The sequence below is a fragment of the Arachis hypogaea genome, chromosome 17, assembly GCF_003086295.3.
Source record: "Arachis hypogaea cultivar Tifrunner chromosome 17, arahy.Tifrunner.gnm2.J5K5, whole genome shotgun sequence".
NCBI classification, from domain to species: domain Eukaryota; kingdom Viridiplantae; phylum Streptophyta; class Magnoliopsida; order Fabales; family Fabaceae; genus Arachis; species Arachis hypogaea.
In genome coordinates, this window is record NC_092052.1 from 9,642,471 (window position 1) to 9,668,444 (window position 25,974).

Genomic DNA, 25,974 nt, shown 5'->3' on the forward strand with positions numbered 1-25,974 from the left:
GTTCTTCTTCTGCATACCCGCGCTTGTTGCCTGCATTGCAATTGCAATTGGCGGGTTTAAAGTAGACAGAACAAGAGAGTAGAGAGAGAGAGCTTCGTTTTCATCACTCACAATTCACACGCTTCTCTTCTTGATTTGCATCTTTTGAAATCACTCACAAAACACTGCACAGAGTTCTTGTTGCTATTTTACAGTCACAGCCACAGATAGAGTTGATCTATCTCTTGGTGACTTCTTCAATATGTTTTACTCTCATCAGCTTCTTGCACGAAAAGCTCCACTCGGCCAAATATGGTACTCGTAACATTTTTTGTTTTCATCAATGTGCTCTTCTTCCTAAATTTAGCTGAGTTTCATTTTGATTTCAAATTTTGGTCAACATTTCCATATCTCTGTTGAGGAAGTTTGAATTTCAAACTCTGAATGTGAGGATTCAAAAGTTTATATAAAATCATTTTAAACAGTGATAGTATATTTTTTTTCCTCTCTGAAATCATAAGAATTGTAATCTCTGTGTTCCTCTCGCTGCTTGATGAAGGATGGCCGCTACAATGCACGCGAAAATCAACAGAAGGAAACTAGATAAGCTCAACATCATTAAGATCTGGTAACGATTTTCTTATATATAGTTCTTCTTCGTTCAGTGTAGCTGCTTCTTTTTTTTTTCCAAATCAAATTTCTCAGCAACTTGATACCGTTTCATGTTGCTTGTTCACAGCGAAGAGATTTTGAACCCATCGGTTCCCATGGCTCTGAGACTCTCTGGTATTCTCATGGGTAACGGCTCTCTCCGATCCTCCATTCTCTTCAATTTCCTTTTCCAATTTCAGTTAGTAGTAGTGAATATTAGATAGATTATGCAGCTCTATTTTCTTATTGTTTCGTTTTCTTTCAATTTCTCTCGAATTTATGTTTCCAAGTTCAGCTAGTCGAAATATATTAGATGGATTATGCATATCTGTTTATTGATTGCGTTTTTCCACCAGGAGGAGTAGTGATTGTCTACGAGAGAAAAGTGAAGCTCCTTTATGGTAAGTTCTGAATCCTTTACAGAAGTTCCATATCAGTGCATAACAATTTTCCAAGAAATTTCTGAACTCACTCTCTAATATTTCATGTAGATGACGTTACCCGTTTTCTGGTACGAAGATCTACTACTACTTTTTGCTACGTTTAATATTCCTTCAGTTTCTAGTTTTTCCTCTAATAAATTGGTTTCAATTCCTGTTTGTTTCAGGCTGAGATCAATGAAGCATGGAAAGTAAAGAGTGTACCACATCCTACAGTACTTCCCAAAGGAAAATCTAAAGCCAAGTTACCTAACATTAACACTTGCTTATTACTTTACATATTTTAAGTTCTTATCGCTTATGAATAATTTGTGTTTCTTTTTAGTAAAAAAATATGTAATTATAGAGTTGGATCATACTATTTGCATTGCTTCTGAAATTTCACGCTGTTCTATATTAACCATTTTCTTTTATTTGATAGGAAAGAGGCTGTTACTCTACCTGAGATCGAAGATATGAATATAGCAGATGTTGAGTCCCTTCAGTTTTCCAACACAGCCACCACAATGGGGTTCCAGCCTGCTGCCTATTTTACTATGGTATGTGTCAAGTCTCTTCATTATAAACAAAATCGATATAGCCATTAATTAATCATGTTCAACTAGTGTTATCAACCAAATTATAATTATTTTTTTTTTTAAATTGTTTTTACATAAAAGGGTCAATAAATTATGTTAAGGATGAACGATATTTTCAGCTTGTGTAAGCATTAAATTTTGTCCATTGCAGCGGCTTGACAATGTTGATGAAACAGCATATTTTGATGATGGATCTAGGGGGGAGGAAGCTCAATCCGAACATCTCCATCAAGGTTTTCTTGATTTTATTATCCATATACGTGTTGTGAATGTGTCCCTTTGCTGACTCTTATCATTCTCAGCTGATGCAGAGAATATTACCTTATTTGAACGTAACGATACGTTCAATGATAATATGAATCCATTCAATCGCTTTGAAAGGTTGGTTTTGCTTCTATCATCTTGTTTATTTAGACTTGCTTTCTGTTTTTTAACAGCATGTCATATGGTATTTGTAGCTTGAAAATCTATATTAAGTCAAAATTGGTTTGCTGTTTAAATTATTTCACTTCCCTCATAATTCATAAATGATCTCTGAATTATGATATCTCAATATCAGTGTCTTGAATCTTGAATATATGATTTATTGTCATCTTATGTGTTTTATTTTGTCAACACTACCTCAGGTTCGACATCAAAGACGACGAGGAAACACAGGTAAACGGAACTTCAGGAGGTTTCACTCAAATTCCAACCATGCTTGTACCCTCCCCACCCCATCAAGGTGAGCCAACAAGAGGTGTGTGTGAACAATTTCTTTCACTGTAAACACAAAGATCTTAAAACAGTGCAGTTGTTTCAGAACCATGCTATAGTTCAAAATATTGTTTGGATAGAAAAACATTAATTCTTCTGCCAAATTTCAGGGACATTGTTATATATGATGCTGTCTCTTTCCTTCAATATGTTTTACCTTACATTGTTGAAGTACTGCTAACATTTGCTGCTTATGAAAACTAAATACTGCTAACGTAAAAAAGTAAAACAAGAAAGAGAAGTACATGCTGATGTATAACAATCTGCAGATGATGTAATTCATGACCAACAGCACGCAGGAGACACGATCATCCAGCAATGTGACGTAGGCAGGGGAGATAGACAGGTAGCATAACTTTTCTGACACAACGGATATCAATATATCATGCTTCATAGAATAGAAAATGACCAATCTTTGAAGCGTAATGCAACAGGAACGTGGAAGGCCAGGCCCAACAAAAAGGAAAAGAAGACAACCAGTGGGAACTGCAATGGATTACGAGCAAACCATAATTCCTGTTCATATATACCAGCACTGGCTTCAAAATGCTTCTGATCTTGTTTCAAAAAGAGGAAGAAAGAGAAAGGTATTCAATCAATATCCAGAATGCATGCAATCCATGCATTTAAAAGATATATGCATATATATGTTTAGTACTTTAATGTCAACTGGTTATTTACTTATTTAGCACAATTATAAACTTAGTTTTATACTGCTACTTCTGTTGCAGCGTACTGATATCATGTCTTCAACAAAGATATCTAACCTCATGAAGCTACCACCTCTTGTGCTTATTGGTGATTTATTTACAAGTGAAAATAGAGATGTATATTATCCAGCACCTATACTTGATTTATGGAATAAGAGCATTCAACCACCCAAACATTCACCATCAGGTCGGTATAGAGTCTTTTTATTCCTCTTTGGGAAGTGTGGCTTTAAAATGGTACTAATTGGTATTTAGAAATTACCCAATGCTCAATTTTAAACATAATAAAAGTGGAAAAGAAAACAAAATAAAAAACAAGGTAATAAACATCACATCCTATGTAGAAAGGACTTCAGCATCCAATCCTTCAGTGCCATCTTCTTCATCGCCTCCAGGAGTACTTAATGAAGATTTCGTGGGATATGTGAGTCACGTGTATAATTATTCTAGTTTTCCTTTCCGTGTGTTTGAAGGATATCGATAACACTAATTCATTTTGGATAAAATGTTTATATATGTAGGCTTATGAAGATTTAGACAATATGCCACAGAATCAACCAGTCTCAGTTGAGAAGCAGCGTGTTCGACAACCGAAAACCCCCCCAGATGTACAGATAGTTAACCTTGGAAATGGTGTGAGCGCTCCTGAAGTTACTTCAATGCTACCATCAGGGAAATCTGGTACAATTCATCTTTATTTGGCTATTTGATCTTCTTTTTCTCCAAGTCAATTCTTCAGGTGTATACCTGTGATTAAGAGAAAATGTGCGGTAATTGTTCCTTTATGTGAATTTGTAGGAGATGGCAATAATTCCAATCTAAGATCAGATTCGGAACCAGACTACAATTCAAGAAGGTAGTTGTATGACAGAAACTAACCTTTGTGAAATGCAAATTAAGCCTTCAACTTTCAAGGATTGGCCATTCCATCTTGACATATGATGAAAATAGGATGAGAGTTATGGTCTAGCAGAAAATGCTTGGTTGATTAATGATTTGGAAACCATTAACAGAGACAAAAGGAAAAAAAATTCATCATCTGGAAACAGCAGCAGAGGCCTTGAAGCAGTAGAGAAGAAAGGATATTTCCACCGCAGCGGAGGCCTTGAAGCATTAGAGGAGAAAGTAGCTTTCCACATATCTAGGCGTTCTGGAAAGAGTCCCACACCAGATCAAGGTAGTTAATTTAGTTGTTATATATTCTCTAAATGTTGTGATAGGTAAAAGGTACTATTCTCTTGTGCTATTGATCAACTTAAGAATGATCAGCCTTATAAGTTTCTTTTCAGAACTAATTGTGGAGACAGGACCCACGCAAACACAAGTAAAAATGAATCATCCCAGTGACAAGATGACAGATTCTATCCAAGTGTACGAATCTCAATGGAATTTTGCTGATTTCCATAATAAAAGCAATTTTCAGTTACAATAACCACTATTTCTTTACTTTTGAATGTGAACAGGCATTTGAGAGCACATTTCAGCACATCTGGAGCTCCTCATGCTGAATCCCTTAATATCCTGGCTGCTGGAATGGATAGGAAAAAAGCAGCGCTACTCTTCTATTCGACTTGTGGTATTTATTCATTTGCGTCTCACATATACGCGACATACACGCACGCGTACACAAATATATATAAAAACACTTCATAATGTCCTTCTAATATCTGCGTTTGTTAACCTTTTGTGCATAGTTCTTGCTTCCCGTGATGCCATTAGAGTTCAGCAAAAGGTGTCTTATGGAGAAATTCTCATCTCTAGAGGATCAAAAATGTGATCAAGGTTTTGTTTCCTCCTCAATTATGCATACTTATTCCTCCCTTAAAGTCTTAAGCAGCATTACAAAAGTTTTTGTTTTCTTTAAGAGCAAACAAGTGGTGTAGGTGTTTAAATTAGGAAACTATAAGCAGCTCTTATATGCCGTTATTAGTTACCACACATGCTTTATGCTTTAAAAATTACATTAAGAATCTTTTTATTAGATATGATTTATACTCTTAAACTAATCATTTTCTAATTTTCCAAAACTTTTTATGTTTTCAAGCCATAGCAATACATTTGAATAAATATATATTGGAAGTTAGAAAGATAATTAAGAATGTATTTAGAGGGATCATTTTGTTTTTCGTTCTTTATTAGTATACGATCACAGCCTTAGGAATCTAATTGTGGAAAAAGTGAAAAACACACATTTGTATTTCGGACTGTTTGGAAAGGTGTAATGAAATTTACATGGGATTATTATGAAATCCATCCCTCTCCCTCTTTTCTTTAAATTTCCACATGCATAAGCATACAACACATCCATACTTCATCTTAGACGTTATTAGTGCGAGAAAAACAAATGCAATTATGTTAATTTTATTAGTATTTATTGGAAGTCATATTACATATGTTTTAGATTAGAAGGATGAGAGAACCATTGGTGAATCGTTCAGCACTCAGCACTATGAGAAACAAATTCTTTTGGGCTGAAATAGAAGATGGCCTTTTTGGACGGTGTTAAATAGAGGAATGAGAAACAAACACTAATAAACTGCCGAACGTATGGATCCAAAAAGTGGAACGCCTTTTCAGCTAGATGCAGATAATAATAAAAATAGTCTCAAAAAATTAATTATTTAATCTGTTAAACAATAATATGTGACAAATAATTTTGTAGTAGATTATTATCTAACTACAGAAAGCCTAATTTAATTTATTATTATATTTATATTAATTTAAAAAATTAAATCATTTTAATCATTAGAATTACAACAATGTGCCATAAGTGAGAATAAAATGAAAACGTATGAGATCCGGCAGAAAAGAGAGAGAGAGATTGGTGCTTCATTCTTTCTTTGATTCGATTCGACATGAATTGATTTGTATGGCCGGAGCCGGACTATCAATTTATTTTTCTGGGTTTTAAACTTTTTATAGTTTGCCGTATAATTTCTACCAAAAAAGAAGTTTGCTTTATAATGTAATGTAACTTGAAGCTTAATAGTTAATACAGTTGATTGCACTGGCTTCTGGGTCTGGCCATGCCGACACGGACACCGTAATTTCCAGACATGCACAACTCAAATACATGTATGCTATCATTACAAGTTAATAGCACGTGTCTAGTGGCATGCACGAGATAGGAGTGTCAAACTCTGAATTATAATTGTTATTGCAACTTAAAGAAAGAAGTGTAGTCAATAACTGTTTCTTGAAAAATCAATGAAGAGCAGTGCTGGTCACACCTTATTATATTTATTATAGTATAGGAAACGTTGGTTTGACACAAATTCAGAAGCATTCAAATGACAAATGCAGTGGCATTTCAATAATGAATAATCAATCAATACGTAATAATAAAAAATACAGTGGCTATTGGCATTTAGGTTTGCACCGCGAATAGAAATAGAAAAATAAAGTCGCACCGCATATTGAGGAAATAGTTCTATCACTTAGTTGTTTGCGTTTTTCAGATAAAAATATATATTTTTTAAATAAATATTTATTCTATTTAATGAATTGTTTATTTATACTTTTGAAAAAAAGTGAAACTAAAAAGTAAACAGATTTTTTTGTGCTTTTTACACCTACTTTTGTCATAAATAAAAGCGATTATAGAGAAAGAAAACTTGAAAAAAAAAGTTAGAATTTGAATTCTTTAAATTTTAAATTTTTATTTTAAAGAATAAAATAAAATTTTTTATTATTGAATATTTTTTTTAGTTCTATCTATGAAATAAATAATGATAAATCATATTTTACTCTCTAAAGTAAAATTTAAAATTAAGAGAATTCAAATCTAAAAAATTATAATTAAAAATTTAATTTTCTGATTTTTAAAATAATTTAATTATCTTGTGTATTAAAGGTATATTATAATAATATAATAATAAGAAGTTTTTATATTTTGATGTATTTAGTGTATTAAATTTTTTTTTATTATCTTAGTAAAATATTTTTTATAGTTTTTAAAATGTGTTCTGAAAACATATGTTGAAAAAAAAAATATTTATTTTAAAAATATAATTTTTTAACTACTACATAAAAAATTGAATTAATATATACAAACACAAGTATGTGTATATCTATTTTAAATTATACCTTTTAATTTAAATATATCATGTTATATTTGATCATGATTGTAATTTTACACTAGAAATTACTTCTATAAATATATTTATTAATTTTATACTTTTGAAAAAAAAAACACTTCTGTCAATTGCACGTATAAACAAACCCTATATTTTGTTTTTTACACGATCAAGATGAAAAAAAAAAAACCTTCCATATAATTCTATGTAAAAATAAAAAATATGAAAATCTTTTTAATTTTTTTTAGGATTTTTTAAATATTTTAAATATTCTTAATATTTAATTTACTTTAATCGCGTCCCTAATGTTTTAAAGATGTTTTAATTATAACTTTGAGGGTTAACATCGTTAAGATAGTTTTGGTGGAGAGATAGAGACCGAAAAACTGAGACGAGAGACTGAGAATAAGAGATAGAGATTAAAATAAATCTCAGTATTCTGTTTGGTGCAAAATGGGAGACAGAAATTGAAACAAAAATGAAACTCTAATTTAATTTGCACAAAGGGTAAAATTATAATTAATTAATTGAAATGAAGGTATTTTAGGTATAAAATGTTATTAAAGTTTCAGTCTCAATCTTTAAAAATTTTAGTCTCCTGTATTCCTACTTTTTGGAGGTACTGACATACTGAAATTTTAGAGATAAAGACAAAAATTTTAGTATCAATCTCTGAACTAACAAATATAATATTGATTCAATCTATCTCAATACCCCAAAACAAACACTAAGTAACAGAGATAATAACGTGATGATAACTGTCATGTCACTAACACTTGACAATCCTAAGATAATGTATCAGTAATATATTAATGTAGAATTTTTATATATTGTCCAACTTAACTACTTAAGTATATAATTGAAATAAATAAAATCAAATATTAAGGATAAAATTAAAATAAAATAAAAATATTGAGGATAAAATTAAGATATATTATTTCATAATTATTTTCTAAATAAAAATTATATTAATAATATCCTTAAAATTAAACATACTACTTTTATCGAGATTTATTTTAATACAATAATATTTTTTTGTTAGAAACAAAACTTATAATAAATACTATATATTCTTCTTAGAAAATTACAAATTTTTTTTTATCATTTTTAATATATAAAATTAACTTGAATACCTTTAAAAATAATATTTAAAGTTATAAAAATAATTTTATATTGACAAAGGTATAAAAAACAACGATAAACATATTTCAATATATTGATAATATACAAATAATTTTATACTATTAATGATATTTAATCTTGTTACTTTATTCATAAGATATTTAAAATAGTAAACTATTGAATATATATGATTTTTAGAAATTTTCTTCAATATATGTATTTACAAGAGAATTAGTACTATTTGTGCCCTCGACATTTACGATTTGATCATAATTTTAATGAAAGTTTAATTTACTTTAAAAAATATAAAATACATGACGATTTTAATTAGAGAGATACACAATTTATCTTAGCTTTGAACAACTAACGATTATCAATGTTCTTAAATTTTATAGATATATTCGAAAAATTTCCAAAAAATTGTCTTATAAAGATATCAAAATTAAATCATTTTGTATACATATTTCATTTTAAAAAATTGATAGAAGACCATCAAAATTTATTATTTTTAAGGGCAAAAAACCATTATAAACCAATGCCATTAGAATTTACGTATATAAGCCAAATCGAAAATGGTTTCAGTAATGCGCCAGAACGTATATTAATATAAATCGAACCAACGTGGTTTGAACTGCATTTGTTAGTAATTCGAACCAGTGCAGTTCGAATTACATGTTGACTGTTGTTAATAAATCGAACCAAGATGGTTCGAACTTCAAGTGCATATAATTTGAACTAGGGTGGTTCGAATTATAGAGAGAGAAAGCTGACAAAGTAATTCGAACCAGGATGGTTCGAATTAAACCAACCATAATTTGAGAAAAAATTAATAATTTATTAAAAAAAAGTATTAAAAAATTTATTAAAAAAATTAATAATTTAAAAATTAAAAAAATATATATTTTTATTTCATACGTTAAAAAAAAGCTAACAAAATATTTAATTACGAGACTTCTTTAAAATATTAATGAGCTATCAATTCGAATTCCATACAATAATTTTCTGTCCATTTTTAATAGTTCATGAATATTTTTTAATAAATTTTTTTAATAAATTTTTTTAAATTATACTACAAAAAATATTTTATCCTATGCAAAATAATTTAAAAAAATGGCTTAAAAAATGTTAGGAGTACTATAAAAATTTGTAATGTTATAATAACTTAGGTAAATACATGCATGTACTCAAATTTTAAATAAAATACTCTACATAGTCAATAATAATTTAGAAATGAAAGAAAATATTTTATTCCATACAAAATAATTAAAAAATATATTTTATTCTATACAAAATAATTTTAAAAAATGGCTTAAAAGATGTTATGAGTACTATAAAAGTTTGTAATATTCTAGTGATTTAGGTAAATACATGATAAAAATATTTTTTCTCTAATTTCTAAATTATTAGTGACTATGTGGAGTATTTCTTTAATGTCCTAAGTCATTAGGACATTACAAATTTTTATAGTACTTCTAACATCTTTTAAGCCATTTTTTAAATTATTTTGCATAGAATAAAATATTTTTTATGGTATAATTTAAATAAATTAATTAAAAAATATTCATGATAATTTTTTAATAAAATTATTTAAATTATATGGTGAGATATTACATGATTCGAATTACGCATAGGGAAGTTCGAATTACTCTGATTCAAATTATATGGTGAGCAATTCGAATTCTATACAATACTCTTCTGCCCATTATTGATAGCTCATGAATATTTTTTAATAAATTTATTTATATTTTACCACAAAAAAATATTTTATTCTATGCAAAATAATTTAAAAAATGGCTTAAAAGATGTTAGAAGTACTATAAAAATTTGTAATGTCCACTTAGGACATTAAAGAAATACTCCACATAGTCACTAATAATTTAGAAATTAGAGAAAAAATATTTTTATCATGTATTTATCTAAATCACTAGAATATTACAAACTTTTATAGTACTCATAACATCTTTTAAGCCATTTTTTAAAATTATTTTGTATAGAATAAAATATATTTTTTAATTATTTTGTATGGAATAAAATATTTTCTTTCATTTCTAAATTATTATTGACTATGTAGAGTATTTTATTTAAAATTTGAGTACATGCATGTATTTACCTAAGTTATTATAACATTACAAATTTTTATAGTACTCCTAACATTTTTTAAGCCATTTTTTAAAATTATTTTGCATAGGATAAAATATTTTTTGTAGTATAATTTAAAAAAAATTATTAAAAAAATTTATTAAAAAATATTCATGAACTATTAAAAATGGACAGAAAAGTATGGTATGGAATTCGAATTGATAGCTCATTAATATTTTAAAGAAGTCTCGTAATTAAATATTTTGTTAGCTTTTTTTAACGTATGAAATAAAAATATATATTTTTTTAATTTTTTAATTATTAATTTTTTTAATAAATTTTTTAATACTTTTTTTTAATAAATTATTAATTTTTTCTCGAATTATGGTTGGTTTAATTCGAACCATCCTGGTTCGAATTACTTTGTCAGCTTTCTCTCTTTATAATTCGAATCACACTGGTTCGAATTATATGCACTTGAAGTTCGAACCATCTTGGTTCGATTTATTAACAACAGTCAACATGTAATTCGAACTGCACTGGTTCGAATTACTAACAAATGCAGTTCGAACCACGTTGGTTTGATTTATATTAATATACGTTCTGGCGCATTACTGAAACCATTTTCAATTTGGCTTATATACGTAAATTCTAGATGGCATTGGCTTATAATGGTTTTTTGCCCTATTTTTAACTATCATTTTTAGTTATCAATTCAATTTTTTTAGTTTAATAATCTAATAACGTACTTTAACTCATACTTTTAAACATTAATAGTTAATTAATGATAAAAAATAATATATTTTAATAATAATTTAATATTTCTTTTCCATTTAATATTTAATTTTCTGAGTAAAACAATATCTTTCAAAAAAGAGAAATGGTTGCATATTAGTTTCCTTTCCTCCTTTTTTTCCCTCTCCAATCTTTTCAAAATTTGAACCTAACCTCTCTCTCACCCGTTCGCATTACATTTGACTAAAATGATCACAAGGTAGCAACTTGTGATTGTTTATTTGTAATTTATTTATTACCTTTCCCACTGTAAATCAATGTTAATTTTTTTTGGTGACTAAATCAATGTTAATTTGTTAATAAATAATAAATTTCCCCAAAAAGCACTAAAAAAAAAAACTGTACAAATAGCTCACTAAAAATAAGTATTAAACATACAAAATCGCACATGCTCTGCACTAGGTAGGGTTATGAATGAGTGACCCGCACCATAATAACCCATTTTCCATTTATACCCTTAAATCAATGCCAATCCAATCCCCTTCTTTTTCTCTTCATCAGTTCATCCCTTTCACAAACACAAAACCTTTTCTCTCTACACACACGCGCTATCCTTTTCCCCGAAACCACTTTCTGTTATCTCACACTTCACCGCTCCATGTGGCCACCGTGGCTGAGCTCGCCGAGCCGCGTCCGCACCACGCCGCCACCATCTCCGTCGCCGTCGCATTCCGGAGCTCGCTCCCTCAGCTTTTCCTGCTCCTCATTCAAAGACATCCAGAAACTCCTCCAAGAAGAAGAACAACTCGAACGCGGAAGCAGGCTCGCTCCTTCACCTAGATCCTCTTCACTCTTCCGCAGAATCCGCATCTCCACCTCCGTCCTCCGAGCGTTTGGCTCACGCGCTTCCCTTCCGCCGCCGCCACCACAGGCTACATTGCCTCCTGGCCTTGACCGTGGCGTCGTCATCTACTTCACCAGCCTACGCGTCGTTCGCCGCACCTTCGACGACTGCCGCGCCGTCAGATCGATCCTCCGGAACTTCCGCGTCGCAGTCGACGAGCGCGACGTCTCTATCGACGACAGGTTCCGCGACGAGCTCAACTCCATCCTCGGCCGCAAGAGCGCGACGCTCCCTAGGGTTTTCATCGGCGGCGAGTACGTCGGCGGAGCTGACGACGTCCGGCAGCTCCATGAGAGTGGCGATCTGCAGCGGCTGATTGAACGGTTGCCGAAGTCAAATCAGATCAACAGTTGCTGCGATCAGTGCGGCGGTTTCAGATTCGTGGTGTGCGAGGAGTGTAGCGGTAGCCACAAGATCTTTGCAGAGAAGAACGGCGGGTTCAGGAGCTGTTCATCTTGCAACGCCAACGGCTTGATTAGGTGCCCCACATGCTTCTTCGTGCACCCGCGCCACACCAAATAATTATGCTTAGTTACTTACAGCTCAGCTCACAACTACTCAGAGAAAATCCCCAACAAAAAAAGGGGAATAGTTAACTGTTTTAATTTGTTGATAAATAAACTAGTGTACGAATTTAGCGTTAGCGTGTGATTTCAATTTCTAAGGCATAAATTATTTAGGAGCCAGCTTTGATTTGTTATAATTTATGTTGCATGGACATTAATGATCACATGGAGTAACAGTACATGACTATATGCACCATTAGCAGAGGGAACTTTTTGTGGCAGACTCATGAGCGGGGAACATGACTTCAAAGTTATGTCTGGTTGGTGAATGCCAAATTTTGAACCCTGTGTCACGCACTAATTCAAAAGAGTGCTCGTAAGTAACTTTTTAGGGTTTAATTTTGGGGCAAGACCAATTCTAGGAGGTGGGAACTGGGAAGCAAAGGCACGTTGGACTCTGTTTAGGCTCTGGCCCAATTCTATGTTTCCTTGTTTTTGGAGCATTTATAAGTCGTTCACTTTTGCATATTGAGCCAACTCATTTCTCTTTTGTTGTCAACAAATCATTGATGATGATAACTAAAGTTAAGTAGCTAGAGTTAGGTATGTCCAAAAAAAAAAGTAGCTAGAGTTAGGGTTCAAAAGTGTTACTAAAAGTGTTATCTATCTATGATGTTACAAAATCCCTAATTTCTCACTCTGACCAGAAAAAAGAAGAGAGTTAAGTAGCTAATGGGTATGAAGAAAGATATGATTATATGAATACAATAATACTTCTCTTATTTGCGGCACAAATTTTAACTATTTAAGATCATTTCTTATTTTGCCTGCGCTTTGAAGCTTGTATGTGACCCACTGTCCGTCCCCTTTGAGTTCCTCAATTGAATGAGGAAATTTAGACAAATAATATCTAGTAAAATTTTAAATTAATTTCTAATAATTTTTTGTCTGGATAAATTAGTTCTTGACAAATTAATCCCGATTTTTCTAGTCACCAAAAAAAAAAAAAATCCCAATTTTTCTAGAATATTAAACAAACTAGTCTTCTAATAAAAAAAAGGACAAATTAATCTTTTACTTCTTAAAAAATTTTAAATAATTTAATTTCTCTATTACATTACTCTTTTTGAAAAAACGAATGACTAATTTGTCACATGTTAAGAAATACTAAGAATTATTTTGTTATTTTATTTTATTTAAAGCCAATTTGTCTAATATCTTAAAAAGAATCTGAGTCCAAATTATCGTTTTCTTAAAAACTAATTTGTCCAAACAAAAAAATTTGACTAATTTAACTTTAAAGTATTGCTCATAATATCCTTCTTGACCATTGTCTGGAGATATAGCCATATAGGTAAATTAAATGCTGGCTTAGGCCTCAGGTACGTATTGTTTCTGACATTACATAACCCTTCGCCCTCCACCAAAATTTAAACCTCAAGCAAGAATAGTGTGACTTGTAGTTAATTTTATGTAAAATTATTAATTAAAAATTATTAAATAATTTGATATATTTGACTAAATTATTATTAAATAATTTTTAATTATTAACTTCGTATGAGAATCTTGGCCATCTTCTTAATTCAAAATAAAAGACTAATGTTACCTGGGATATAAATTAGTTACATTAGTGTATTGAATCGGTGGCTTTTGTCATCAGTTTTATGACTTGTTCCGCGTCTGCGCTTAGCCGCTTATGAAGTAGTTGATCATAAACATGATGCTGGTAATTACTAATTAGTGGGAATGTAGTTAGAGTAACAATCTTCATTGCTTTCATTTCGGTCTTACTTGTAAGTTATAATATACTTGAGTATGTTACACTTTTAGTTTAAATTTTGACGGCGAAAATAATACTTCGACAAAGTACCAAGGATACGACTATACATAATACATGTGCGTATATAAAGATTTGAATTTTAAAATTCAAACTCAAAATTTTAAGGGATCAACACGTTAGTAGATAGAAAACTATGTTGTACTTGTAGCTATAATTTCTTTTTGAATTTTAAACCGTAATCACTGAAAAATCTACTTATTTGTCTTAATTTAACCCGAATGAGAGTATTTACAAGATTGGTTAAATGGAAGGTAAATTTGTCTTTTCATTTTCATTTTTACTGGTCTTTTCATTTAAAGGGAAAAAAAGAGGTCATGAAAGTAACTTTGTATCTTCCAATTGTATAAAATGGGAGTCACTTACATAAACATATCTAAAATATTTTTTTAAGATATTTTTTAATAATTAAAATTTAACATATATATATATATATATATATATAATTGATTAAATTGTGTTAATTTTTGTTAAAATTAAATCTGACAAATTAATTTGACTGAAAAAATAATAAATTAAATTTTAAATTGGTTTAAATTAATATTATTTTTTTTATAGAAAATAACTACAATATCCTTATTATAGAAAATGACTAAAAAACTTCTATTATATATATATATATATATATATAGTATTTTAGTTATTTTTTATAATAGAAATAGTGTAGTTACTTTTTATAAAAATAAAATATTAATTTAGACCAGTTCAAAATTAATTTATTAGCTTTTTGGCTAAATTAATTTGTCCTATCTAATTTTAATAAAAATAACATAATTTAATCGATTATATGTATTAAATTTTAATTATTTAAAAATATTTTTAAAAAATATTTAAAAAAAATATTTTTGGCATATCTTTATCTGACTGATTCCAATATAAAATAACGATTATTCTATAAAAGTTTAATTGATTATCTTACTAACATAGCTTGTTTTCAAGTAATTTCATCCAGTTATAAAGTGGAAGATTTTGCTACGCGAAAACTTCCTAGAATGAACACAAAAGAAAAGTAGCACGTAATTGTCTTTATATAAGAAGTAAACAGAAAAGATTGGTTGAACCAAAATTCCATCAAAGCTCGCCAGCAAAAAAGAATATGACATTTGATGAGTCTCTTTGTTTTGGATTTATCTTAATGGAGTGTAATTGTTTTCTACGTGCTCCACAAGTGGGTTGGTCTCACGATTTTTTTTTTCTAATATTAGATTATTAAGAATGAATTTTTTAAAAATAGCCTAAATTATGTGTTATAGGCTGTTGTATCTTTATAAAACCTCTCCTTTCATATTTTATATGTTACTAAATTAAAAGGATTTGTTATATTAATTTTGATCCGATTAATAAGTTTAGGATACTCTATATGTAATTTTAGAGGTAATACTTAAATTTTTATTCATTTAAATAAGTGTGAAAAATCTAAATCATATGTTATATATGCAATAATTGATTGGTCTCGTGGACTAAAAGATAAAGTGTGAAATAAAAAAAACCCTTAAATTAAATTAAATCTAATGCAAATTTAATTATTTAGTTTTTTAGTATAAACTATTAAGAGTGTAATTTTTTTCTGGAAAAGTCTCAACTCTCAAGTCTCAACACAAAGCCAAAGCCATGAAATTGATTGATAAATGGGGTCCTTTCTTTTACCAAGTCCATGAGGGAGACAGACAGAGACACAATGTTATGTTATGTGATTTATGAATTCATGAAATGATTATAATTTAGCAAATAAAGTCAAGTCACGGGGGGCATTATTGCAATTGCATCCAAAACTTTCATCATTTCATGAAATCTCATATCGCCTCGTGTATACTAACTATTCTTTATATAAAATTTAGAGAAAAACTCTAAACAGTCGTGATAATTATTTCAAAAAATAATAAAATTTTTAACAAAAAAAATATTCTATTTAATTCTTAAATTTTATTTTTATAAAATTAATTAGTTTTTGTATTAATATTTTTTAATTTATTTTTACACAAAAATTAATTAATTTCATAAAAATAAAATTTAAAAATTAAATTAAATATTTTTTTATTAAAAATCTCATAATCTTTTTAAAATAATTATTAAGACCAAATTGAATATTCACTCTAAAATTTATCATGTCCTTAACTCTAAGGACTACTAGCATTTATTATATGCTGCTGCCTTCTTTCTTCTTCCCTTGGTCAGCAGTTACCACTGCACCTCTGCTATAATAATAAATTAATAACCTCTTTTATTTAATACTATTGCTTGTAAACATAAGTTTCCACACTTCCTACAACCTTTTTTTTATTTGGTTAATTGATTTCACTAATCAATCAATTATTGGTATATTAGAGAATAATTTACAACAATCCTTTATCCAACCTATTTAGCACTCTCTCTATTTTATATTAAATATTTTTTTTTATTTTATACATGTATTAAAAGAATTTTATTACAAATATAAACAGTAAAAAAAGAAAAATAAAATATCTCTAATATTATTTTTTATTAATTCTTTAGTCTTTTAAATTTCTGTTTATAACAGAAGAAAGGACATTACAGAACAAAGGACATAATAGATAAAAATTAATTAATCACTTGAAATTAAAAAATGATACTTAATTTACAATAAAAATAAAAATAAAAACACACTTAATATAAAATAGAAAAAAGTATTTATTGACTCGTTGTCCATAGATTAGTACTAAAATGATCAAGTAATAGATAAATTTGTCTTTTCTTCAATAATTTAATGAAAACTTGATACTAAAAGAAATAGTCTCTTTCTCTTTGTTACGGATCCGGCCCACCATCCCGGATCCAAGACCGAACCCAACACCGGTTCTCCGGGTCCGACCCGTTCCTCACTTCTAGAAGGCCCGAAAACGGCACTCTCAGACTCCTAACCGACTTTCGAATTCAAACGTCTCCCTTATCTTAGCCAAATAAGATAAGATAAGATATTCTTCATCACCTATAAATAGAGGACTCAGGTCCCTCCAGGTATTCATTCATTCCACGTACCTTATACCTCTCAGATCCATTCTGACTTGAGCATCGGAGTGTCTTTGCAGGTACCTCCCCCCATCGCTCCAGTCAAGTGGTCCGGCATCCGCCTCGACCCGCAGGTTCCCGATCTATCTCTCAACCCGTACCAGAGACATCTTGTACATTGGCGCCGTCTGTGGGGAACCTGCGCCGACTAAATCGGAATGGGGGACATACCGGAAGAAGCTTCCTCAAGTCGGGAGGACTCTCGACCAAGAAATCCGACCCCAGAACATCAAGAGGTCACAAACCAAGTTAGGATAATGAGCGCTATCCACCACACAAACGACCGTATATTTACGGAACCGCGACACCCCGAGAACACGGGAGACAAAGCAGCTCAAATCATCCAAGATCTCTGCCTCCGGGTCCAAGAGCTCGAAGGCAAATTGACCACCAGAAACAGACTCCATAACGAACACGGAAACCATGCGACTTCCCGGTCAAAGTCTCGTCGCGGAAGGTCGACGACTCGGCGACATGATACGAGGAACGGTCGCAGCACCTCGCGCGACCACAGAGGAGAGAAATCGCCAGAACGGCGATACAGCAAGAGGCACAACCGTAGCGCTTCCCGAGACCTAAGCCACCAGTGCGACTCAGATGAAGAGCGGCGACACCGAGACACAAAACGAACGAGAAACGACCATATAATAATGGGCACTACACCCTTTACAGAAAGAATCCTAAGAGCAAAACTCCCCAAAGGCTTCGACAAACCTACCGATATGAAGTACGATGGAACTAAGGATCCCCAAGAACACCTAACGGCCTTTGAAGCCAGAATGAACCTAGAAGGAGCGGCCGACGCGGTCCGATGCAGAGCCTTCCCGGTAACCCTCGCCGGGCCAGCGATCAAATAGTTCAACGCCCTCTCTAACGGATCCATAGCCAGTTTCCACGATATTACACGAAAATTCATGGCCCAGTTCACTACTAGGATCACTAAAGCCAAACACCCCATCAGCTTGCTGGGGGTCATACAAAAACAAGACGAATCCACAAGAAAATACCTCGACCGCTTCAACGACGAATGCCTAACGGTCGACGGACTCACGGATTCCGTCGCAAGCCTTTGCCTGACCAATGGGCTAATGAACGAAGATTTTCGCAAACACCTCACCACCAGACCGGTATGGACCATGCATGAGATCCAGAACGTCGCCAAAGACTACATCAACGACGAAGAAGTCAGCCAGGTCGTCGCGGCCAACAAGCGGCAGCACGGCAACACCCAACGCGGCAATTCGACTTTTCACCATAACCCAACACCCAAAGAAAATCAACGGGACCACCCGAGGCCGACCAGCCGGCCACCGAGAATAGGCAAATTCTCTAATTACACGCCCCTAACTGCACCAATTACCGAGATATACCACCAAATAGCAGATCGAGGCATCATTCCGAAAGCCCGACAACTCAAGGAAAGGACAGGAGGCAACAAAACCCTCTACTGCGAATACCACCGAGGTTACGGTCACAAAACACAAGATTGTTTCGACCTTAAAGACGCTCTTGAACAAGCCATACGAGACGGCAAACTCCCAGAATTTGCCAAAATCATCAGAGAACCGAGACGCGCGGAGAAAGACAGGTCACCGGAGAGAGAAGGACGTAACCCGAGAACCCAAAAGCAACCCCCTAGAGAAAGTCCAGAGGAAGACCCGACCATCATAGTAAACGTCATCACGGGCAAAGATGCACCATGCAAGTCAAAATCCACGATAAAAAAAGACCTTAAAGTAATGGCCGTCAGAAACCAAGCCCCAACTCCCGTGACCAACAAAGCAATAACCTTCCTACCCGAGGACTGCCAGCACGGCACCGCAGCCGAAGACGCACCCTTCGTAATCTCGGCAAGGATTGGAACCGGACTAGTCCGAAGAATACTAGTAGACACCGGCGCAGATTCCAACATCCTCTTTCGAGGGGCCTTCGACAAGCTTGGGCTCCGCGACGAAAATCTCCAGATGCACCGCAACGGTGTCACGGGACTCGGGGACAACTTCCTCAAACCGGAAGGCTCCATCACACTCCCTCTCACCATAGGAACCGGCAACAAGAGGAGGACAATCCTAGCCGAATTCGTGGTCCTAAAAGACTCCACTGCCTACAACGTCATCCTCGGAAGAAAGACAATCAATGACTTCTCGGCCATCATCTTTACCAAGTACCTCCTTATGAAGTTCGTAGCGGAGGACGACTCCATCGGAACCATCCATGGAGATCGGGAAGTCGCGGCAGAATGCGACAACACCAGCCTGGCTTTACGGAAAAAATCCCGCGACGCTGCCGGGATATTCCTAGCCGACCTAGACGCTCGACAAGACGGCCAACCTAGACCCGAACCGGAAGGCGACATGGAGAAACTGCAAATAGGACAAACCAAGGACGAGTACACCTTCATCAACAGGAACCTCCCCTATAACCTAAAAGAAGACCTCTCCCAATTTTTAAAACAAAACAGAGACCTGTTCGCTTTCACACCAGCCGACATGCCGGGGATAGATCCCGACTTCATGTCCCATCGGCTAGCCGTGAACCCCAAAGCCAAACCCGTAACACAAAGAAGAAGAAAAATGTCAGCAGACCGAGCGGCCGAAGTCAAGAGACAAGTACAAGCCCTGCTCGAAGCAAACTTCATCCGAGAACTTCCCTACACGACCTGGTTGGCAAACGTTGTACTTGTAAAGAAATCCAACGGGAAATGGCGAATGTGCGTCGACTATACGGACCTCAACAAAGCCTGCCCAAAAGACGCCTTTCCCCTGCCGAACATCGACGGACTAGTGGACTCCGCATCCGGACATCGATACCTCAGCTTTATGGACGCATACTCCGGCTACAATCAGATACCCATGCACCGACCCGATGAGGAAAAAACGGCGTTCATCACCCTCGACGGCACGTACTGCTACACAGTCATGCCCTTCGGTTTGAAAAACGCCGGAGCAACGTACCAACGGCTCGTCAACAAAATATTCTAGAACCTATCCGGAACAAAACTAGAAGTCTACATAGACGACATGCTCGCCAAAACTGACTCCGACGAACAACTCATCAGCGACCTCAAGGTCGTAATGGACACCCTAAGAAGACACCAAATGCGACTCAACCCAACAAAGTGCGCCTTCGGAATGGAGGCAGGGAAGTTCCTCGGCTTCATGATTACACAAACGCGGAGTCGAAGCCAACCCGGAGAAATGTCGCGCCATTCTCGAGACGACGAGCCCAAAAAACCTACGCGACGTTCAAAAGCTCACCGGTCGACTGACAGCCCTATCTCGCTTTCTCGGAGCATCAGCCCAAAAAGCAATCCCCTTCTTCAAACTAATGAAGAAAGGAGCCCCCTTCATGTGGAAAGAAGAGTGCGAAGCGGCATTCCAACACTTCAAGAAAACCCTGGCGGAACCACCAATTCTCGCCAAACCCCAAACAGGGGAAACCCTATACTTATACCTCTCCATAACGGAAGAAACACTCGCGGCGGCACTCATCCGAGAAAACAAGAAAAAGGAGCAAAAACCTATATACTTCACAAGCAAAGTCCTACAAGACGCAGAGACCCGCTACTCGCGCCTAGAAAAACTAGCCTTTGCCCTCCTCACGGCGTCCCGACGCCTGCGACAATATTTCCAAGCCCACCCCGTAACGGTTCGAATCGACCAAGCAGTCAAACAGGTACTACAGAAGCCCGACCTAGCGGGTAGAATGCTAGCATGGTCCGTCGAACTATCCCAATTCGACATCAAGTTCGAACCCCGATACACAATCAAAGCACAGGCCATGGCCGACTTCATCGCCAAGATGACCCCAGGAAACACCCCTCCCGAGTCATGGAAACTACACGTCGACGGCTCCTCGAACGTCACTTCCGGAGGCGCCGGAGTCATTCTGGAAAGCCAAAACGGCGTCGTGATCGAACAATCGGTCCGATACGATTTCCCGGTCTCAAACAACCAAGCAGAATACGAGGCCCTCCTGGCAGGCCTAACCCTAGCCAGCAAAATCGGGGCAAAAGTTCTGAAAATCAACACGGATTCGCAAGTAGTCAGTTCCCAAATCAACGGAGACTACCAAACGCGAGATCCCCTACTACAACAATACCTCGCCAAGGTCAACAAACTAAAAGAAGAATTCGACCAGGTAACCATACAGCACGTACCCAGGGAAAGAAACGCCAGAGCCGACCTCCTCTCTAAACTTGCTAGCACCAAACCAGGACACGGCAACAAATCGCTAATTCAGGAGGTCGTCAAAACGCCATCTGTATCCCTAACAGCCGACACCCACCTGACACACTCCCACCACAAGTCATGGACCTACCCCATCCTACAGTACCTCCTCAACAGAACACTGCCAGAAGACCCTAAAGAGGGAAAACGAATAAAAAGGGAGGCCGCCGGTTATACGGTCGTCGCAGGACAACTATACAAACGTGGATTCTCGCAACCCCTGCTCAAATGCATCGAGCCCGGGAGCACGTAATACATACTACGCGAAATCCATGAAGGCTGTTGCGGCCACCACGTCGGAGGTAAAATCCTTGCCCAAAAAGTCATCCGCGCCGGCTACTTCTGGCCCACGATCATCCGGGACTCCATGCAACTAGTGAAAAACTGCGATAAATGTCAAAGGCACGCCAACATCCACCAAGCCGCCCCACATCAGCTCAGCATCATATCGGCAGAACGGCCATTCGGCACCTGGGGGATTGACCTTGTCGGACCTTTCCCCACGGCACCAGGCCAACTCCGATATCTCATCGTCGCCATAGACTACTTCACCAAATGGATCGAGGCCGAGCCGCTAGCCTCTATCACGGCGACCCAATGTCGAAAATTCCTTTGGCGACAAATCATCACCCGATTCGGGATCCCCGAGATCGTCATCTCGGACAACGGAACCCAGTTCGCCGACACAAAATTCAAGGAATTCCTAAACGGACTACGCATATCCCACCGCTTTAGCTCGGTAGAACACCCCCAAACAAACGGGCAGGTGGAATCAGCAAACAAAATAATAGTCAAAGGCCTCAAGAAACGACTCGACGAAGCCAAAGGGCTATGGGCGGACGAACTCGGATCGGTCTTATGGTCGTACCGCACGACCCCCCAGACAGCTACCGGGGAAACCCCCTTTCGACTAACCTACGGCACGGAAGCTATCATCCCAGTTGAAATCGGCGACCCAAGCCCGCGAAGAACAATCGGAGGCAACGACGAAGAAGCAGAACGAGACCTCACTGACGAAATAAGAAGCGTAGCCCATCTCAGAGAGCTAGCCCTAAAACAAAGAATCAGCCTAAAATACAACCACGGAGTCATTCGGCGAGAGTTCACAACAGACGACCTCGTCCTACGACGAAACAACATCGGTCCCCCAACCCCGGAAGAAGGGAAACTCGCCCCCAACTGGGAGGGACCATACAGAGTCAAAACTGCAATCGGGAAAGGAGCGTACAAGCTCGAACGGCTTAACGGTAACGAAGTCCCAAGAACGTGGAACGCCGCCAACTTACGGCGATACTACTCCTAAAACCAACTCAGGTCTCCATTCCCCCCCTCCCCCGATTTCTTTTACGCTTTCGCTTTACTTATTCAGTGGTTGCAAATTTACATTTACATTTCAAAACTACGCCTATGTATCAAACTCGGGTACTCTTTCCCGCCAACAACGGAGGGTTTTAACGAGGCCCACCCATCAATAAAATCACATTACAAAGCTATCCCTAAATTCTTTATTTTTTTTTTCACACAATACGGAACAAAAACACGGCCACAACTGGAGGACCGATCACCCTCCGGGCCCAACCCACGGATATCCATATAAACCCGACCACACGACGGTCCACTCATCCCAAATATGGGAAGAAGATTAATTAAACGGAATAGCTTTAAAATGGAACATACGAAAAGAGCCCGAACGGCTCGAAAAGTTGTTAAAACAAAATCCAAAAGCTACGAAGTCACGGTTACACGACCCACGGCCAAACCAAAAGTATCCAAAAAACAAAGTTAGTCTAAAAGAGCGGGAGAACAAAAATTACAAAGATATAGCTACTCGAGGTCGACTATCCGGCCATCACGAACGGTCTTGAATGCTCCCATCACGGACACATCCACTCCCGGAGCAAGCACCAGGGCCTGCGCCTTCATCGTCTCCTCGGTAGCAGCAATTGCATCCTTAGCATCGGCCAACAGCTCCGTTTTCTCCCTCTTCAATGCAGCAACCTCGGCATTCAGAGCCTCCGTCTCGCCAAGAAGTACGGCAGCCCGGGAACCCGCATCGGAAGCCTTGCGCCGCTCCTCGCCCAGCTGAGAAAGGAGTGAAGTCTCAACCTCGGAAAGCCGGAGAATCTCCGCCCCGGCTTCCTCAGAAGACTTCACCGCCTTCCTCCTCGCAATCTCGGCAGCCTCGAGCTCCTCCTTCAACTTAGCCACCTCAGCCTGAGATTGGCGAAGTTTCTTGTCCAATAAACCGACCTGAGCCATCACGGGCTCAGCCTTCCGAACAACAACAGCAGAGCGAAGGAGAGCACGATACACTGACTTGGCCTGGAACGAGACGTCACAGCCATCAAAATAAGGCTCCGTACCAGGCATCAAATGCTGATCAATAAAACCCGGGGCATCAAAACGACGGTCCATCACACTTGGCACCAAACCCTCCTCAAAAGTCTCACTGCTCGGGTCCTCGGGCCTCTTTCTCTTCCGAGAAGCCTCAGCAGCCAACACTACCACAACCTTAGGAGAGTTCACAGGGCCAGGGGAAACTTGAACCTCGGCCCGTGCAGCCGAGGAAATCACCTCCTGGGAAACCTGTAGAGATTCCACGGCAGGATTGGAGACAGGGGTAGAAGGAGACGAGGATCCCTCCTCCCGGCCCATCGCCGCCTTCAACCTAGCCAGAGAAGTCAACCCACCAGCCATCTCAACTGAAAGAAATAAAAAATAACAAAGTAAGTTACAAAAAGAGAAAAATAGAACACATAAAATCGGGAAAAATACAAGGCACACACCAATATACGCCCGACAAGCCTCGGGATCCCCCATAACGTCCCGAGGATTCAACGGACGCTCACCAAACAAATGCCACAAAACATTGGCAACGTCCTTATCCTCCTGGGACAAACCATCGTAGGTGAATTTAGTCAGAACAGACGGGCCAGCTTGGAAATTTCAGTATGTCGGAAACCGACGTACGCCCTCCGGCGACAGCCAGAATGGATGGTGCCCCTGGACAGGACGCACCTTGAAATACTCCCATTTAAAACCATGAAAAGAATCCTCAAATAAGCCAAAAATACGGTGATGAGGCTGAGCACGGAAAGACATATACCCCTTCTTATGCTTCCCCTCCTTAGTCGGGAGAGTGCATAAGAAAAGAAAAAGAAAAACAGGAACGGAAGCCGGAAGGTCGAGATACCGGCACACCAACTCAAACGACCGCACAGCAGCCCAGCTGTTCGGGTGAAGTTGAGACAGCGCCACGGAACACCGACTCAACAGATCCTGAACAAATGGCGAGAAGGGGAGTCGCACGCCAAGCCGAGTGAACATCGACTCATAAACCCACATCCAATCCGGAACGGTGGGGGAATGCAGATTCAAGTAACAAACGCGCTCGTCGGCATCCGGGAGGACGAGCTCATACCGCCCCTCCTCATCACCACCACCACAGATGGCCCCCTGATCACGGAGCCGTTGAAGGTCGCCCTCCGTCATCCGCGACGGAACGCCCCATACATCACTAGTCACCCAACCATAACGATTCGGAACGCCCCTGGAAGGGGCTACTGGAGCTCTCACACCCTCATTTCTCCGCCGTTGCATACCTAAAACAGGGAGGAGCACCACCATCAGCCTGCTAACCCTAGACAGAAGCAAGACAGAAACCTACACACCACTACCAAACCAACGCGGCGGTACACCGCCATCACCGAATGAACACGGCGGTGCTCAACCCCTCCAAAAACTCAACAACTACCCCCCCAAAGAAACTAGTTCAAACGCAAAACTAAAAACAGGCAGAACAATGCATGGCAAAAGACAGAGCAGCATTCACAAAATAACAGGAAAGAATAAGCGAAACGCGCTAACCTGGAAATGCAGAAAGAACACTTGAGAAAGCTCGAAAAGCAGAAGCAGCAAGCAAAAACCAAAAAACGAAAGACCACAAAGAAAGGAGGAGACTTTCTGTTCAGATAGAAATTCTTCAGAAGAGAATGGAAAAAGGAAAAAGAAAGGGAAACGAGCGAGGGAACTGAAATAAAAAATCCAAAACGGTTTCAAAGAGAGGGGTAAAAAGACGCAATTGCCCCTAGGCGCAGTTAAAGCTAGTAGGGGCAGAAGAGGGAAAACGTCCCTTCACATTTAATGACCCTCCCTCGAGAAAAGAAGCTAATAAAGCCTCGAAGAACGCAACAGACACGGCAGAATCGGAGGAGTCACGTCAAACCAAAAAACGGTCAGACGAGCCTTCAAGCGAAACCGGAGCCGAGGCACCGATCTCCCTCCAAGAAACGAACTCCCGAGACAAACTGAAGCCCACGGACAAAACATCGCACCTTTCAGCGAC

The 25,974-nt window shown here is 36.8% G+C and overlaps 3 protein-coding genes across 6 annotated transcripts; all 3 read left to right on the forward strand.

Annotated features, from left to right (window-relative positions):
* The first annotated feature begins 110 nt into the window (after positions 1 to 110).
* On the forward strand, positions 111 to 5,390 carry LOC112766824 (sister chromatid cohesion 1 protein 1). Of its 4 annotated transcripts, none has more exons than XM_025812715.3 (20): positions 111 to 294; positions 539 to 607; positions 719 to 777; positions 987 to 1,031; positions 1,122 to 1,141; positions 1,238 to 1,314; positions 1,492 to 1,609; positions 1,800 to 1,881; positions 1,951 to 2,029; positions 2,275 to 2,372; positions 2,674 to 2,750; positions 2,839 to 2,991; positions 3,136 to 3,301; positions 3,459 to 3,538; positions 3,636 to 3,795; positions 3,913 to 3,970; positions 4,128 to 4,291; positions 4,404 to 4,485; positions 4,578 to 4,690; positions 4,809 to 5,390. In XM_025812715.3, the coding sequence occupies exons 1-20, from the start codon at positions 242 to 244 to the stop codon at positions 4,889 to 4,891; spliced, it is 1,836 nt and encodes a 611-aa protein (XP_025668500.1). In that variant the 5' UTR covers positions 111 to 241; the 3' UTR covers positions 4,892 to 5,390. The 4 variants fall into 4 exon arrangements, with proteins under 4 accessions (XP_025668500.1, XP_025668499.1, XP_072078412.1 ...); XM_025812714.3 differs by having other exon boundaries at positions 2,275 to 2,387; positions 4,809 to 5,097; XM_072222311.1 differs by lacking the exon at positions 111 to 294 and having other exon boundaries at positions 412 to 607; positions 2,275 to 2,387; positions 4,809 to 5,097.
* Positions 5,391 to 11,455: 6,065 nt separating this feature from the next.
* LOC112765117 (uncharacterized protein At3g28850) lies at positions 11,456 to 12,783 on the forward strand. The gene has a single exon (XM_025810982.3). It carries the CDS (start codon positions 11,785 to 11,787, stop codon positions 12,550 to 12,552), a length of 768 nt encoding a protein of 255 aa, XP_025666767.1. The 5' UTR covers positions 11,456 to 11,784; the 3' UTR covers positions 12,553 to 12,783.
* A 7,944-nt stretch (positions 12,784 to 20,727) lies between these two features.
* Positions 20,728 to 21,882, forward strand: LOC112762750 (uncharacterized). Its single transcript, XM_025808597.1, has one exon. It carries the CDS (start codon positions 20,728 to 20,730, stop codon positions 21,880 to 21,882), a length of 1,155 nt encoding a protein of 384 aa, XP_025664382.1.
* The last annotated feature ends 4,092 nt before the right edge of the window (positions 21,883 to 25,974 follow it).